At 38.0% G+C, this 18,846-nt stretch overlaps 1 protein-coding gene across 5 annotated transcripts in view; it reads right to left on the bottom strand.

The window, feature by feature from the left end:
• ATP2B2 (ATPase plasma membrane Ca2+ transporting 2) overlaps positions 1-18,846 on the bottom strand; it is a 1,528,737-nt gene that overhangs the window by 14,410 nt on the left and 1,495,481 nt on the right. For 2 of the 5 annotated variants that reach the window (XM_078661401.1, XM_078661402.1), the window contains one exon: positions 2,510-2,681. The exons of the other annotated variants lie outside the window; for them this stretch is intronic. In XM_078661401.1, coding sequence (XP_078517527.1) covers positions 2,510-2,681 — 172 coding nt within the window. The remainder of the gene's footprint in view (positions 1-2,509; positions 2,682-18,846) is intronic. 5 annotated transcript variants of the gene reach the window in all.

Here is an 18,846-nt window from a genome sequence, read left to right as displayed (position 1 = left end):
CGGAAGAGCAGGCTGAAAATGTGCCTTTTGTGGAGGATTCACTGTTATTTGTAACTTCCAAACCAGACCTTGAGTTAAGCTATGGTCCACATATTGTTTCAATAAAGTTCAAGAACACGGATCAGGAAGTGCAAGAAATAAGGGAACATGATGATTGTTTTTGTAGTGTAGTTTGACAAAGATCTATATAAAGTGTATTTCAGTGATAGTGTATTGATAATTGTCAATGTTTCAGAAAAAACGATTGATGTCTCTGATACTAAATGCAAATTTCCTTACACTAAGGGCCTGATTTCCCATTTGGCAGATGTGTACTTTGTCACAAAATATTGTAAGTGCCATAGCATATAAAGCACTAGCAATAAGGCAAATCTCTCAAGATTGTAACAGTGTAACCTGCCTGCCACACTGTAAATGATGCCCTAAATGTTCTCATACTGTAAAACCATGATTATTAGATGGTCACAGTATGTGAATAGGCCAATCATAGCCAATACAGTAATAATAATAATTAACAGTTAAAACATTTTGAAGTCATGAGTTTCACAATTTTAGTGTTGAGTAATACTTGACGATCAATATTGAAATTATTGCATTTGGGAGTTGGAGTACCTAAATTCTATTTAATGATGACATACTGCAATAACATTCATTAGAAAATCCATTTGATTTTTAAGTAATAAATTAGAAAATTAGATTTTGTTTATAGACGATATGTAAGTTTATGGTGGAAGAAAAATTACTGATCCAATTTATGTTAATATCAATATCATGACATTTACATAGCACTTATACCCAGAAGTGACCAAGAGTTTGATACTCCTGAGTACTCTGGCCACAATATAACAGCTGATAGGGAAATTCAATCTACTTGAACAGCCTAATGTAAATCTGGACCCTACTCAAAAACTGAGTAATGTATATTATTTAAAGTCAGTTTAGCGATCCCAGAATATGGGATACATGATGAAACACTTGACACCACCCATTTAGAGAGATATTAGTTCTTCTGAAATCTGTTCACAAGCTTTAAAACACCTCCCAAGAACAGGGTTCTTCAGTAGTTGGTACAGGAACCAAAATGTCCCAAACAATTGTTTCTCATGCCTGTTCATTTATAACATTCCACAATTAACTGGATACTTAAACGGCAATTGATGGTCATAGGATTGGCCTGCTCTTTTATGACAGCTCTGAATCAAACAGAACACTCAACAACTTTACTTTCGTGGCTGTAGTAACTACTGTTGCTTTCACCTAACAGAAGACATATTCAAGACACAACTTTTTCTATTACTTGAACTGGCTATTTTAGTTCTGTTTGGTATTTATTTTTTGCAGTAACATTTAAAAAGATTCCAGCAGGGTATTAAGCTATGTGGGTGTTGCAATTTATAGGTGTTCACTGTCTCTTGGGTTGGACAATGTGATACAGAGATTATCTATTAATCTTGAACTTGGCACTCTCCTTCTGCTGTTTAGAATGGCACAATCTGAAATAAGGTAGTGGCTCTATGATGATATATCTGTATTAGAATCATGTACATAGGACATCAAGTGTCCTATGCACGGATCCAAGAAACAACATGAACAAGTGAATTGTATAGCACAGTTCTACAATAAATTGGTATTTAGAATTCTGGTTAGAAACCCAAATAGAAAAAGGAACATGTTTTACAGTTGTGTCTGATGATGTTAAAAATTAACAAAACACCACATCTGAGATTGTGTGTCTTATGCTTGAGTGCTATTAATTCAAATAATGTAAAGATGCTTCCAGAGGTTATATGGGGTGGTTTACCTTTTTTGCTCAATCTATAGAGCAAAGACAACTTATAGTGTATTTTTAACATCACACATTCTATTGATTCTGGTGTTAAAATAAAGGGTGACTCATTTTGTGAGATTTTAAATGCTATATGGCACAATATGTCATAGAGAAATTGTTACTGACAAGCGAGGCAGATCTATGGCTATTTGCCTGTTCAATTTAGTTTAATATATGCAGTGTCTTTCACTGATAATTAATGGGTTACTGGACAATCAAAACACAGTTTAACATATTAATCTACAACACTATTGTTTGGATTTACATGGAAACACTTTTCAGTAGTCCTTGAGGAAATTAATATAGTAAAATCATATCAGTCTTGTCAAAACTACTTAGCAATCTCTATTGTATGTAATTTTATAGGTTCCGTCCGATCTGTCGTTAAATACTGGGATGCATTTATGGGCATATATATTTTACCCCACCCAGCACATCAATTTATTGGAATCACTCAAATAAAGTAGCAATGCCTTTTGCAGAGCAGTTTTCCAGATTAATACTATTTGCCAGAGTAATGACCTGTGAACAAAGACAAATGTTAAATCTGCACTGTGTGGAGTTAATATCTGGTGAGGTGCAAAGTATGTGATCATTGCAAAGTATAGCTGAAGTCAGTCAGGGTGAGTGTGAGGTGAGTTGGCATCTCTATAGGTCTGAGACATCAGAAAACACACTCACGCCCAGCCGCCGCAGCAGGTGTGCTGGTAGGAGAGGAAAGAGCATTGGATAGCGATACGTGACTAGGGCTAGAAATATTGGTTACATCCTGGTTCTGGCTTGTGATGGAGGACTGTCTCCTCAGAGCCCCCTGAAAGGAAGTGCCACTCTTGAAAGTATTGACTACCTCGATCTGCAACGGAGGAAAGAACGAGACAAGTTGCTCAGGGAATGAACATAGTTTCACAACTGACAGAATAAACAATGGATGCAAGCACAAAATGGCACTATGGGAGGGAGAAAACGGAGAATGAGTTGACAAACAATAATCAGTACAATACATGAATGCACACGTTTCATGATCAATACAGTATGCACCGATGTTTTTCATCGTTTTTTTCTCAAGAGTTACTTCTTGATAACAGAGCATGTTCTTACTCAAAAATGTACCAAAGCATAACACTGTCGATGAGTGACAGTTTTTCTTTCATAAACAATCTCATAAACATACTCTTTTCTTCATTGAGCTTCCAAAATGTGATTAAAGCTATAATAATATGTTCTGCACAAACTGTTGTAACGTGCCCAAGATTTTTGGAAATCTTTTTCATAAAAAATGGAATTTTTCATATGTGGAAGAAGCACTAGAAGTCTGAGTTTTGTCATGAGATTTTAAAGTACAGTTTCATTTGTGCATTGTAACCTTTGCAAAATGTGTGCTTATTGTCGTTTTTGGAAATGTTAATCTTAGTGTTGGAGTGCCAATACGACAACACGTATAATTTGCTCGGAACACATGCACCATGTAGAAAATTGAAATGTGCAGTATATGAAGTGTGCAAACACTGTTATATTTTTGTAAAACCTCTTCCACAAAAAATATAAAAACCTACTTTAAGAATGGACAGGGTTGAAGATAATACAGAATGCAAAACAAGCCTATTGCAAATTGATTTGTATTTCTTCACCAATAGCTAAAAAAGGCCACCAAGGTTTTCTTTCAGGAGGTAGACTACACTTTCTTTCTTGCCAATCGACTAAACAATTACTCCATTGGGCCTATAAAGATGCACTTGAAAACACTTTTGTTCATTGCAAACATATAAGGTGAGATATAGTCTGAAATACTTGAAGAGTATAGATTGGCCTTTCAGTGACTGCTTTCACAATCACCCATTTTGCACTCATTGTTAGGATTCAGACAGCCTTAAATGCCACAAACAAGAATACTGATCCATTCTGTTCCTCCAAGAGTAGCCACTCAGAGCAGAATAAACTAGCAAGCTTCACTTTTTTCATCAACCTCAGTATCATCTGAAGTGCTAACCTATCCTCCTTTGCATCTTCATGCGCCCTCTTTTGTCACTACATTGGAATTTGGTGCTTCCTTTTAATCTTAAACCTGTGCAACACATATCTATTTAATGGTCACTTTGCATAGTTCTTATACCACATTTACTCTCCTTTAGTACTGAAGAATCTAGAGATATCAAGGTACAATAGCTATAGTCACTATGGACCTACTTTTCTCTTTGACACTCAAGGCGGTTCTCTTGGCTGTCTTAAGAGTGCTGGCTCTTTTACGAGTCATATCGATAATCAGGAGGTGCATCGCTACAGGATGGTCACTCTGTTGGCAATTGTGGCTGAAAGCACTTTCTTTCAGCTCCGACTCCTCAGAAAAAAATGGTTCAACGTACCAACAAATTTATGAATTCTCTTGTTGTCTGCTTTTCCTTAACCTCCAAGCTGAATTTCTCTGAATATACTTTTCCTTGCCTCCAGGAATAATAAGGGAAAAAACTCTTAAAATGCAGGACAACATTGCCAGACTGCTTAGATCAATAGAAGGTTCAGAAACTACTATTCCCTGACCTTGCTTGAATCGCTGCCTGTTACAAAGACGCCAGAAGCATCTATCTAGCCCCTTTAACCAACTAAGAGTATCCCTTATCTAGGGACCTAAGCAAGGTGACAGAAACTGCATGAAAGTAATCACTAGGCTTTCTAATAATCTTGTACTAACTCTGTTGCGTGTCTGGTCACCTTCAAGAAAGTAAAGCTTGCCTGACAAGAAAGCAAAGCTGCTGCAAAGGCTTCACTACATACAGCTGCATTTCAATGCATCTCTGCCATTTGATTTTGGCTTCTGTGTTAAATGCACTGCTTAACCTGCCTTGAGTTATTTCAGTCCATTGTGTGTGATTTACAAATCATGTGACTTTATAAATCATTAGCTTCCAGATTCTAATAATTAGAGGAGGGTGTGCATACGACAGAGAGTCTGATTTTATTTTTCTGTACAACTCCCCAAAAAAGATGGATCCATTTTATTTTTTGCATGATTAAGCTTAATTTGGCAGATCAGGACTGGATTTTAAAGATTACAATTCAAGCCTATTTACTCCAAGGTAGTAGTCTTATGTCAAGTTACTACCCCTGCCCACTCAGCCTCGTAGATTCATAAGCCTAACTAGGAATTCACAAAGACGTCTACAAACCTGAACCACCAGGCAATTCAAGTTTCATCTTTGAATTGTCTTTCGACGATTTCGTGATTGAAATCCCCTTTTTCACTGCATATTCTTTATCTTTGAATGATTCCAGGCTGTGGTTCAGTCACAACTATGGTTCTGCAAAGCAATAGTTAATGGGGATAACGTCAAATGGTCCTTGGACATGATTCACAATGAAAGCCCGACATTTATTCCTAAAGTATTACCCTTATATTTGGAGTAAATGTGTGTTTCTCTTGGATTTGTAAATACATTCAAGAAGTCCGGGAAAGCTTTGCATTCTAGAAGCACAGACCTGGAAACAGTTTCTCATTCAGAAAAGTCACTGGTTTGTGAATGCAGAACATCTATGAATTTCTATGAGCTATTATTTTTTTCTTCAAGGGGATGACGATGTTCAAACGGAGAATCACCTACTCCTTCACTATCAGCTAATGTCAGGGTGCTGCCTCCAATTTTCTTGTCTGAACAAGATGGCGAATACTAACAAAACTAAGGTGATAATTAGTATTCACTTGATTATAAGGAGCCTCCTCTCAGATATGGTCTGTGAGAAAAGGTGTTGAAAGGTTAAATGACATCATGATGGTGTAATTTAATGTGTGAGTAAATCTATTTACATAAGCCAGTTGAACTCATTAATAGACTCCTGTATGCAATATACATAGCAATGTCTCATTTAGACACAAATACAGCTTTGTCACTAAGTGCCAAGCTCTCCATGTGCATACATATGCTGACCAAACCTGGAATTCTGTGTCTGTTATTGAGATATGGGCTCAGTTGTCACAAATACCTCCAGAAATTATAAAGATCTGACTTTTCATTCAATTTTAATTGGTATGCATGAACTTAGTTGTGTAGTTCATGCCTGTAAGATTGCTTGATTTTCTATTCAATTGTTAATTCCTTCTTGTATAATTCATGCTCAACCACACACAATAGATATGTAACTAATTATAGTCACATAGACTACTTTGGGTAGCATGTCATAATAGAGTACTTTCCTGTTTGTGCAATGGCAGTCAAAAAGCAGTATAACCCTAATAGACAGGTATGTTCCTTCTAAAAGGGAGCACCAAAACATCAGACAACAGGGTCCGTGGATGAGATAACTTCAAACATTCCTCAAACCATTAGCTACAGATTGTGTAACTTTGCTACCAGAGTTCATAACCTCACCACCAAAAATCATAAAAGGAGAGGCACTTTTGGCGAGTCCCCTTCATCCATTAAATCGTTAGGTCAGCTTTATTTCTCTTGCAGAAAGTATCATTCGCTTTTTGGATCAGGTCATCATATTTCACAGCTTTGCTGTTAGTTGTTGGCTTGTGTGTTAGACCACCTGTTCAAAGAGTGCTTCTGTTTGCAGTGCATGGAATCTGAAGTGAGGGATACATGAACAGCAATGGAGGCAAATTTGTACTCTAAAACATGTTTCCATACTCTTGATGATGTTGCACCAGTGTATCTACTTGTGTTTTTGTCCCTAAAAGTTAATTTGCACGTAAGCAATTTCTGCTCCTGTATGTTTTACGCACTAATAATGATGTTGCACTATGGGTCAGTTTGCACCTCAATTTATTGTAAACCAATGTGATGTCATACTGATGCCTACTTATATATATATTGCCAATACTGATGACCACTTTACATGATAATATAACAGGCCAATGAAAAAGTATCAAAGGACCCTGACCAACATATTTGAATTCTCAGTTTTATTTTCAAAATTCTTTAAAATATTTTCCAGCAATACAAAATAATTTTATCTGTTTCACTCAAAATTGGATATACCGTAGAAGCCTATATCTAAACAATCACCAAACAGACACCACATTCACTCTGTCACTACATCCATTCACTATCCTCACATTTATAACCCAACCAACAATTCAGACATACTACAAGCAACACCATGTTCCCCAGGTGGTTAGGCCACACTAATTCGTTTTTGAGAGGCAAAACCAAGCAGTGAAACAGCGCAGACAGTCAAACAACGGTATATTTATGTTACAGTCTGTAGAAGGTACACAAAGTAATATCAATCAACAAATCCACAGTGAGCAAGAAATTATTAACAGTGTACCAACATCCAAATTATTAACACAATGTTTTTTTGACATAGAACAACACTAGGTCGACGCATTTCGAACCCAATCATTAACAGGGTTCTCTTCAGGACCAAGAAATCTAGAAAAAGAGAACAGATGTTTTCATGATACAACTGTTTTTTCACGTCATTGTACTTGACTAGTAAGAGAATGTGTTTGTCTTTTTCTAGATTTCTTGGTCCTTAAGACAACCCTGTTAATGATTGGGTTTGAAAAGCGTCGTCCTAGCGTCACTGTGGATTTGTTGATTGATTACTTTGTGTACCTTCTAAAGACGTGTTGTTGCTTGTAGTATGTCTGAATTGTTGGTTGGGTTATAAATGAGTGGATAGTGAATGGATGTAGTGACAGAGTGAATGTGGTGTCCCTTTGGTGATTGTTTGCATTTGGAAATAGGTTTCTAATATATAACCAATTTTGAGTGAAAAAGATAAAATTCTTTTGTATTGTTGGAAAATAATTTAAAGAATTTTGAGAATAAAACAGGAAATTCAAATATGTTGGTCAGGGTCCTTTGATTCTTTTTTCATTGGCCCCTTGTTATATTATCATGTAAAGTGGTGATCAGCATTGGCACTGTGTTTTGGTTTTGGTTATATTGGCTCAGCCTTACTGAGTAGAGTCAAGACCCCTTGTTGTTTTTTTACTTATACATATTGGGCCTGATTACAAAGGTACAAATTTGGAAATTCACAAAGGGCATTTACAAGTACTATCTTTATATCCGCAAGAGACGCCTGAGTGCGGACAGAAAGACAATACTTGTAAATGCGCTTTGTGAATTTGCAAAGCCATAAACTTAGATGTTCGGTCTAAGTTTAGACCAAACGTCTAAATTTATCTTTGTGAATCAGGCCCTTTCTGTGATCTTTTACTATAATTTGTTCTCTCTGTTCTGAGTAATGTGGTAGATATCTGAGATAAATGTGATACCACACCTCTGCTATCTTTAAAAGGGTGATTTTTCTATTTCATTTTTCATTTATTTTGTGTTTTTTCTAACATGGTTCTGGTAAGCCAGGGAAAGTCCAGAGCACCAGCAAATAGAAGGTAGGGATTGCAATTATTAAGTTTTGTTCACTCACAAATGCTTGGCAGAAGAGTTGGTTGTTTGAATCTCAGCAGAAGGATAAGATGTTACTTTCCTGATGTAGATGTAGGAAGAGAGACTTTCAGATGGATGGACTGTGTATGTGCAGGGTTCTGTTCCAAACTGACTCAGTTTTTACTTAGTCATTGAAACAGAGTGTAGGAGCTGACCTTAGGATTCCAGTTTGACACTCCGATACAAAAGATTGAAATGATATGCTGGGGCTGTAGTCAAAGACCCTGATTAGAAGAGGGCTGGATGGAAATAATGTATTTACCGTTCTGGTATATGCAATTATTACATAGTGAAGCTTTTGCTGGGTGAAGAAAACACCTCACATTCCTATCAATATTTAAAGCACTGAATTCTGAATGGTTTGCTTTTTTCATGGGTCTTTTCTCAAGGGTGCGGTTTCTTGCACAAGCTCCTGATTGTAAACAGATCAGATTGCAATCGTAAATTAGTGTTCAATGTGTTGTAAATATAATGATTTGCTTGAGAAAAAGTAAATGAAGTGATTTTAGTGTTATAAAGAATTACTTGAAGATGATGGGGATGGAAGAAAACATGCCTGATAATTAAATTGTCAGCCATGTAAACTGAGATTTCATTGTCAAAAATAACTCCCAGGAGTCTGACAATTTTAGAGTTTAGAGCAAGCCTTAGTATTGTGGTTAGGTATTGCTCCGAGTCTTAGGATTTTCAGGGTTGAACAGTAACATCTTAGGCCCAGACTCTGAAACTTGTCACGCAATGTAACGTAGCACTCAAAGAGGCTGTGCTGCATTGCGTGACAGGGAGAGAGCATGAGTGTGCCAAATTCATAGAGATATGGCTCGCTCCTCCCCTCTCTCTAGTGCCAGCACTGATTTCAGCTGCTGTGCGACAGGCACACACCCTAGTGCTAGGATACATGGCTGAGTTTACCATAGGTTTTGTACAGAAAGGGTGCATTTCCTGTACAAACTACTACAGTTAGACAAGTTTAAAACTTTTGTCAATTTCACATTGTATGTGTGGTGCACAGTGCAGCACGCATGCAAAGTAGGAAAAGAAAGGAGAAATGACAACCTTTCTCGTTTTAATGCGTGCTATCCAATTTTTCGAACTACGGTATACCCTGTTGATCAATATCAGTGAATAGAGTTTAGCATAAAAAAGCATATGGTTGTATCGGAACACCCATGTACCACCATGTAACACCCCCTTAAAGTAAAGTAATGCAAATGTAATTCTATATTATATGGTTTGAAAACAGCAATATATGTGCCACAAAATATAATTTCATGTGCGTCGGTCTCAAATCCCTGTGAGAGACTGCAGCATCTAGTTTTGAAAACATGAGGTGTTACCTGATACTGCCCAAGAGATGGGCTTTTATTTTGCATTCAGTTGTCAGCATATGCATATGTGGCACTTTTAAGGGATAGCATTACGAAAATGTGTATGAAGCCAGGCATCACTATTATTTTAATTATTTGCATTTTCCCTCATAACAACATTTGCAGCTTCATCCAATTCCAAAGGTAATAGGCGTTCTTTCCAGTAATAGGGCCAGGCTGTACCTTACAATGTCTTCCCGCCACCTATTTAAGAGCACACCTAAAAAGTTATTGTGTATACAATAACATGAGTGGCATGCAGGGATAGGCATTTTATCTGTTTAGTCAACGGCAGTTCTTCGTACATGTTGCAAAGGCAGAGAAAGATGAATTGAGCACCATCAGTTCAGAAATCAGTATCAGAATGGGTGAGTTTGATGATAACGTTTTTGTTTCATTGCCAGGATGCTTGTATATAATATTCATTGGGGCAGTCTGATGGCTGCTTGAAGGGATTCCAGCCCCAGCAGAAAGAGTCAGTGGGAGAGTAGGCAGCCGTGTATAGCTTCTCTTCGTACTGAGAAGGGATCAATATAAATCCCCCAAAGTATTTGTGTTCTTTGCTCATTATATAATCACTTGACCTTGTTTAAGTCATGAACCAGGCCTTCTCTCTTCAGAGATCAATAAATACATCCTCATGTGAGGCAGTCAAAAGTTTCTTTACCCCCAGAGAAATAGGTGGCTTCTCACTACAGTAGAATGTGATAGTCTCTACATAAGTTGCTATAAACCAAAGAGGTCTGGCACAAATCATACTTGAAAGCAATAAAATAAGAAGGGTGTCATATAGTATAATCCACTGGGCAGAACTTTAATGAGGATTTTCAAATTAGTATTGATGAGAGAGGACAGTCTATAACTTGGTGCATAGCACAATGTCTTTAATGGGTTTCAGATTGAGGGATATTGCAGGCCTTGTAAATTCTGATTACCAAGCACTAAAGTATTCTTACTCATCTTACATAGCAAAGATGTGAGGTTCTCTTTAGGAATATTTTAACATTCGACTGGGGAACCATCTTTGTTTGGGACAATACCCTGTAGGTATATGATCAATTGCTTGCGCAATATCCTTTTCTGTTATAGTAACATCCAAGAAGGCATTGACTTCTGTGACAACTATGATAGTACAACATGTTCAGAGACATTCGTCCAGCAGAATGGCTTGAATCACGCTGTTTAATGAAGAATTTGGCACATGCTTTAGTGAAGGTCAGTAGGTGTTATAGCAATTCATCTCTGTCTGTCCTTACTACTGAAATTGCCAAAGATGACTTCTTTTCTATAATTAGGGCACATATCATCCTTCCAACGTACTGTCCTTGTTCATAGTGTGTCCATTTAAGACGAATGAGTGCATAGTACCCGTGGGTTATGAACAAAGCACTGAGTGCATATTTAACTCTTGTGAGCTGAGTTATTATAGAAGAAGAAACGGATCTATTATAAGTATTTGTAGGTTGGTGTAATTCATCATCCAAAATCCAATGCAAGAACATGGATCTCAGACAGCCAGGCACCACTTAGATATGCTTTCTCTCCTTCCCACAGTATTTTCTCTGAAGATAATGAGCCTTCATTGCTGTCTAGGAATGCGGTGCTTGATGTCCTTGGGCATTCTTCATTTTATTACCTTCATGCCCCAGAGATTCACCTGTGGAGGCAGTAGGACTAAGTTCAGCCTAAGCTACGTTGGAAATTGACTTCCAAAACTGAGGAATAAGCAGTATCAGCTTCAGTGGGAGCACAACAGCAATGTTTCCAACTTTGAGGGTCCTTCACCGACCACATTCTTTGACCTTGCCCCAGTGGAAGAATTTGACTTTCATTTCAAGAGTAAGTCTGAAGATATAAACTTTAAATAGAATGGCCCTCTTGGTATACCGACCTTTGGACCATCGTGTTCAGTTTGAAATCAAGTCTCAGTCAACAAAAAACTGTTGTTTTCAATGGTGCTTTCCTTTTTCTAGGTGCTTCTTGCCTTGAAAATCATTAAATTCATATCTCTGGTTACCCCTTAGCCATTTTTTAATCATCTTGGTGTCTTTTTGCTAATTCATTTTTTCTTCTATTTTCCTTCAATAGTTTGGAAATTTTATTGTGATGTGTTCTGTACTTTAACATTGTTTGCATTGCTTGAAATTAACCAATGCTTCTCTGGGGATTGCCTGCTCTTTGTTCCAGAGCTACCAAAGATTGTGCGTTATGACCTAACCAGAGTGGGTTTATTAAGTTTGTAATGGTGCAGACTCCCAAATCAATAACCCCATTCCTGACTCCTTTACTTTATGTTTAAGATGTTAAGAAGTTGGCTGACTTTGAATTTACTTTTGCCCCCACTAGGCTCACAAGGCAGAAACCTATTTTATTCAATCTCACTTTGCTTTTAACTCGGAAACAGGAAAGAGGTTTTAAGGCATCTGAGTTTTAAAGTACCCTTTATGGACCAGTTCTCTCTTTGCAACTTGTCTACTACAATAATTCAACAAATGTTTTTATTTGGAATTGCCTATTTGGGACACAGCACTGAATGATTTCATTCTTCTTTTCCTGACCAGAGATACCTCACCTGTTGTGCTGTGATGCCCAGACTGTTGTCTCTTGAGGCTTGAGCAGTTGACCAAAAACCTCTTCCCATTACTATATAATATATTGGATCTGGGTAGTCCGCTTAGGAACACAGAAGAGTATTCCTATGGGCCTCTGCTGAAGACCTTAAACATTTCTGCCAGTATGCTTCAAGGAATGGTAGACATTTAGAGTCGACCAGAAGTTCAGATGATGCTGAAGGACATGATATTTCTTATTATTTGCCAGCCCCACTTCACCATGGCAGAAGTGGTGTACCTTATGTTTGCAGTCTTTGATTGAAATGAGCCCAATCAGTGAAGAGTTGGGGAAATTGTGTCGTGCTTTGTCAAAAGCATTGGACTCATGGAGGGCAAAGTCTTCCCACTTTCAGAACCCTGTGTGATCTTGCTAAAGTTGTTTAACAGTGATCTTGAATACAAAAAAACATCTTTGCCAGTAGTTTCATTACATGTTGGTCTGATGGAAGTCAAATTGTTTGACCACTTTCGCCCATAGACATACCCAGAAAATCCATGTATCTCAGGACAAGATGATTACACTCACCTGCAACATATGCTACAGTCCGGACAGAAAATATATCTCCTGTAAACGATGCATTTGATCTCTAAGCCACCGTTGCTTTTAATAACATTCAGCCTTTATGCTGTCTAAAGTTTGAACAAAATCATTAAAAAAAAACTACAGTCAAGGTCTGACCTGTATGTATTTCTGTCCCACCCTCTCCCCAGTGCCTACTATGCAAAACCAGTTGATTTTCATATCCTAATATGGTTTTTACCTAACTCTACACCCCTTGTCCTACTTAGTTCTAGTGACAGATGCCCTTTGGTATGTCCCATCATTCCCTTTCAGTGTCAAGCTATTTAGTTTCCATGTGGTTTACATTTGGTGTGTTCATTTAGTCAATAAGTTTTAGTCAATAAGTCGGAAGTGCTATTTATTACACAGACACATAAAATACACTAATTGCTTCTTTTCTGGCACTCTACGTGTGTAGCATAGGTCCTATCTTATTACCACTTCATAGAAAGATCTTGGCCAATATACATCTAAAAGTTCAAAACCAATTTCTCAGCCAAAGAACATTTGGTCGATATACCACTATAAAACAGTATGGGAACAAGCACACCAAATCACCTATTTCCTAGCTCATAGAGGCACTCTGATCTTGTTGGTCATTCATCTACTTGTGGGAGTAACTAAGACATAACACATTCTAGACAAGTATTTGACTGTTTGTGATGCTCAACATATTTATCCAATACTGCAATGGAATACACCTTGGATGAACCCATTGCTCTCTGAAGTATAAATATATGGTGAACATTAACTAACTGAAATAGTTTTTTTTTTTTTTTAAAACTCGCTCATCTGTATAGGACTTCAACTTGCAAGTTGATGTGAGCTATTAATTGATGACTGCTAAGCGAAAAGTGCTTAAAGTGATTCACCCATATCAAATACTGTGCAATAAAAATGAGAGACACAAAAGGAGAAAATGAACTTGCCTTAACCACCAGACTATGCTCAGAAATAAGCAATTTACATAGTGTTTTCAGGTGCAATTTCTTAGTCATAAAATATCGGTTTCAATGAAAAATATTTAATAACAGCTGATAAATAGACCCAATAAAATAATAATTTACTTAATTAAAATGTGTCCTTTCACACCTGTCCTGTGTATTGGGGAATTGTTACAAATCGGGGATGTGTGGTTTTCATTAAGTTTACCTACCTTCACTCCATAGCTTTTACTAGGCATATTTGATAAAGTAATTATTTGTCTCTAAAGTAGAAACAGATGACTGTCTGGTTTTAAAAAGTCACTAATTAATGTGAAAGGCTTCACCACAAAATGACATTCAAAACAAGAGAGATTAGTACTAATAATATTATGGCAGGCACAAACACATAGACAAAACTGAATAACAAAGCATGATAACAGCCTGCTGTAAAGCAACATTGAATTCGAACCGCTTCCGTGTCCTTTTCTGAGTCCATTTAAAGTAGAATAGAGTGATATTACCAATTAAAATAAAAAGGAAAAGAAAGGCCTGTGCAGATGGAACATACAAGGAGACCAAACAGTTTGGAGACTCTGTGATTGTTTTCAATTCCCAGGGGTGCCACTTTTTTACTTTCTGAGAGCCTGATTCACAAAGATAAACATACAATTTAGTGTAAGTGTATATTTGTTTTGGAATTCACATACTCTGATTTAATAGTAAGTATACGATTAAAGAGGCTCTACAGTCAGTGCACAGAACTTCGTATAAAAAAAGATGGACATGTTGTATCTTTTCATTTGCTGAGCTCTTCGCCCCGACTGTAGAGTCTCCACAATCATAAACTTACTATTAAATTGAAGTTTATGAATTCCAAAACAAACGTAAACTTGCACAACTTACACTTGCTAACATATGCAATATCCAAATGGGTATGCAATTAAGGTTCTATTCGGGATTGTAGCACAGCCAGACATTATGTTTAAATCCCTCCAAAACTCAAGCAAAATATATGTGCAATCTCATAAAAATATATTGCCTCTTGCAGTGTGCATAATACAATAATGTAGACAACAGAGATGTTCAAGGAAAAATAGTTAGCTTAATAAACAAATGGAATGTGTTTAATACTATATGCCAATGAGCGCATGGTAAAATGCCTGGGGAAAAATCCAAATTGCTTAGCCATTTTTTAATATAGTTGCAAATAGAATTATGGAAAACATTGATCCGCTGGACTGTTGCATTTTAGGACTATCAGGCCATCCTTCCCCCACACATGAATATAAATATATAAATATTTCCCATAGACAAAGCGCTAATACCAACAGCTTATATAGATTCTTGATGATGGCAAAAGTCTATAATGTCAAGTGTACCTTTTTAAGAGGCAGCACTGTTTGTTGTTTCAGTGCAATGTAATGATGTTTCTACACTCACTTAGAAACACAACAATGACTACTCAATTTACCACAGAAAAATGAGACTAAAAGCAGTGGCGTAGCTGGAGGGGGGGTGGGGCGCTGCACCTCGGGAGGCATTCTTTTTGGGTGCAGCGGAGGTGAGTAAGGCGTGTCTGTCAACTACCACCATCCCTCCGCCCCCAAGAACAAGTTGCTCGTCAGCTGCCACCCCTACCCAGAACAAGTTGCCCATCGGCCGCAACCCCCCGCTCTTATCTGCACCGGGTGGCAAACTTTGGGGCTGCCCGGGGAGACAGTAGGTCTAGCTACGCCACTGACTAAATGTTGTTAAAACACTGGTACAAATATTAAAGTTACCTGAGCCATTTAGAGAAAAAGTTTTCGTTTTTTTACATATACACAACAAAATACTATATTGGTGGAACTTAGTCTGGATGGAATGCACTTGCCCACGCTATTGTGGTGGTAATAATGGACAGAAGCATAAACGGGAGTCCAGTGAAACCTGTATTTTAGGCCAATAATAGCAAATAGCATCTAGCAAGTCCTATACAGCTTACAGTTTTTGTCAGCTATCTGCCTGCATAAACATTTGAGAAGTGAGAGGAAATCCACTTCAGTGCTAATTTATACCTAGTTATTTTAATAGTAACAAATGCATGACAAATAGGTTTGCAATAACAATTCTTATGTTTTACCACTGTAAAATTTTGAATTATTTAAAATATTTTATTTTTGTTGCTGGATACCTTCAGGTTCTGGTACTCTCCCATTGCTGCATTCAAGATGGCATCCATGTTAAGTAATCTTCAAAAGAGCCGGGCACCTATGTTTTTATGCACATGCTATTGCCAGAGGCATCTGCACAGTGGTAGTCTAGTACACCATACTACTCTCTTATTTACTCGTTACTAATTGTCTACAAATCACTTAAACTTTATGTGTGCAAATTCCCAACACATAAAGTCCCAAACAACTACTTGTTTGACAGGTTTCACTGTGTCTCCAACAAATGAAAAACACATAATAAAAGCTACATCAACATAATAGTAACGTTACACACTCATGATGGGTTGTCTTTAAATGGGAAAAAAAGAAAACGTTTACCGGATTCCCAAGAGATACTGCACCTGTGAACATAACCAGCCAGGATTATCTGCACGTTGAATGTTCCCCATCCATGTATAGATATGAGAAAGGAATGCTATGGAAGTTATTCACAAAATGAATCTGACTTAAGCCCACTATGTCAAATGTAACAAACAAAGGTGCTGAGGAAACGCTGCATTGAGGGTACAGAAACAGGTTTCCGGGGTGCTCCTTCTAATTTCTATTCCAACATGTTGGTCTCTCTATGTACTTTGTTTTAACACCAAGGGTATGCAATATGCAAGTTCTGCAGGCAATATTACATGAAGTTCACAAAGGCTGCACTTCGGTGAAGTTGCAAAGATGTGTACGTTCGCCGGAAGTGTCCACTTATAAAGAGCAACATTTCATTGGACAATTTATATTTTATGCAGGGGAACCTTCTCATGAAATATAATTTTCAGTAGAGCTTTTCTCCAGGGGAAAAAAACGTTTGCCGTTTAACACATTTGAAGTAGAAGTAGGCAATGCTTAATAATTATACCCACACATAGAACTACTGCCAATCGTTAAGCTGCCAGTTTACTATTTGATTTTTAGATATGTTTACAAGTTCACTTATTGTTTCTGTTGTAATTTAGAGGGTTTATAGTTCTTAAACTGTATAGGCGTATAAAGGCATGTTGAAAAAATTCACAAGCTAATTCGCAAACCTTTTCCCTGTCAGAATGACTAACAGAGGGAAAGATTCATGATGTTTGCATACATACCATTTTCAGGTCGAGCATTCGAGACCTCTTGTATATATTTTAGTATATACTTATATACTTTAGTATACTTAAATGTGTATGTACTTTGTGGGCTCCAGAGATCAGCCCTAGGACTTGTCTGCTTCCGCTTAGGGACTTTTGTTTAACTGCCTCTATTTAACTGTTTTGATAGAAAACGACCAGCAGAGGTCAGTAAAATACCAGAAACACTTTAGCATTCTCTAGATTACAGTCCATATAAATTGTCTTCCACAAGCACCCGTAGACAATATTATATTTTTCAAAGCTTGTATTTTCAGTGATATGACCATCGAAGGCCCTGATTTGATATTAAAAACAGAGCTTTGGACTATACCATTTTCTGCTGAAAGGCAATATTTCTCTCCATGTGCTCTCATACCTTGTGTGTCACGCAGTTTGGCGCTTACTTTCCCTCCATGTTAACGAACAGTAGATGTTTCAGCACCGAGGCTAATGTATTGCATAGCTAAATACATATAAGATCCTAAAGGCGAGACCGATTGCATTTCAAATGCCTGTTGCAGTTGGCAAAGCTGCAGTTAAATTAAATGTCCATAATGTATGCAAATGAGAGCTAAATCACACACCTGTGTGTTCCGCAAGGATATGTACAAGTGGGTGAGTCCAAGGCAGCATCATGGATTTGGCCGAAAACATTGACATTTTCTAAATCTAGTGGTGCACACATAAATAAACGTAGCTAATAATGTGAACTGTGCAAAAGTGAAAAATCTATGGCGAATAAAACGTATGCTTCAAAGATTTACGAACACTGCAAGGAGGTTTGTTTACTAGTTTTAATTGTGTGGAATTTAGTAGGCACTTCCAACAGAGGATAGAAACGGTCTAAGAGCGAGAAAAAGCTGTATTGTGTACATCTCTGCCAGGGTTTGCTCCAACTGTCAACACAGAGCTGAACTGACTTAGAGCAGTCTATTCTAGAATCTGAGGGCACTAAGATTCCAAAGATCTAGGGCCTCATTTATGAGGCCTTGCGTCAGTTTTGCGCTTCCGATGCGTCACTTTTTGTGACGCATCGGCGGCGTAAAACATGCCTCCTGTTGCGCACTATTTACAAAGTGACGCATCTAAGCAGATGCGTCACTTTGTAAACCCCTGCGCTACATTATACCTGTGTCAGGTATAATGTATGCAGAGGGGGCAATCCCCCGCAAAAATTTTTTTTATTTTATTTATTTATTTAGGGATTTGTAAAGCGCCTGGTGACCCGGAGGCATCCCCGCGCTGTGAAAGCTAGAAGTTGACCGAAAGGGGAGGGAAAAATGTATTTAGGGAAAAGCAGAGTTTTGAGTTGCTTGCGAAAACGCAAGTAGCCGGGTTCCAACCGCAGGCTGCGGGGAAGCAAATTCCAGCGAGTGGCTGCCTTTACGGAGAAGCGGCGGCCTCCAGTACGTACCCTCTTGAACTTGGGGACGTTTGCCAGTCGCTCATTGTCCGAGCGCAGAGATCTCGAGGCTTTGTAAGGGGTAACCATCTCTCCTAGGATCGAAGGGCCTTGTCCATTGAGGAGCTTATGAGCGATGCACATTGCCTTAAACTCGATCCTCTCTCGCACTGGCAACCAGTGGAGAGCCTTAAGCGCAGGTCTGGCAGAGGTTCTGGAGGGAAGATCCATAAGCATGCGGGCAGCCGCATTTTGGGTACGTTGTAGCTTGGCCAGAGTAGTTTCAGGGGCTCCTAGGTAAACAGCATTGCTGTAGTCCGGTCGTGCAAGGACCAGACCCTGCACCAGGAGTTTCCTAGATTGAGGCCTCGTAATAGTGACGCAGTAAAATTTATGAGATTTCACTGCGTCACTTTTAAGACGCTGGTGCGTCAAAATCTTGCGCCT

Source organism: Lissotriton helveticus, chromosome 9 (assembly GCF_964261635.1).
Source record: "Lissotriton helveticus chromosome 9, aLisHel1.1, whole genome shotgun sequence".
Lineage (NCBI taxonomy): Eukaryota > Metazoa > Chordata > Amphibia > Caudata > Salamandridae > Lissotriton > Lissotriton helveticus.
This window is presented reverse-complemented; position numbering and strand designations above follow the sequence as displayed.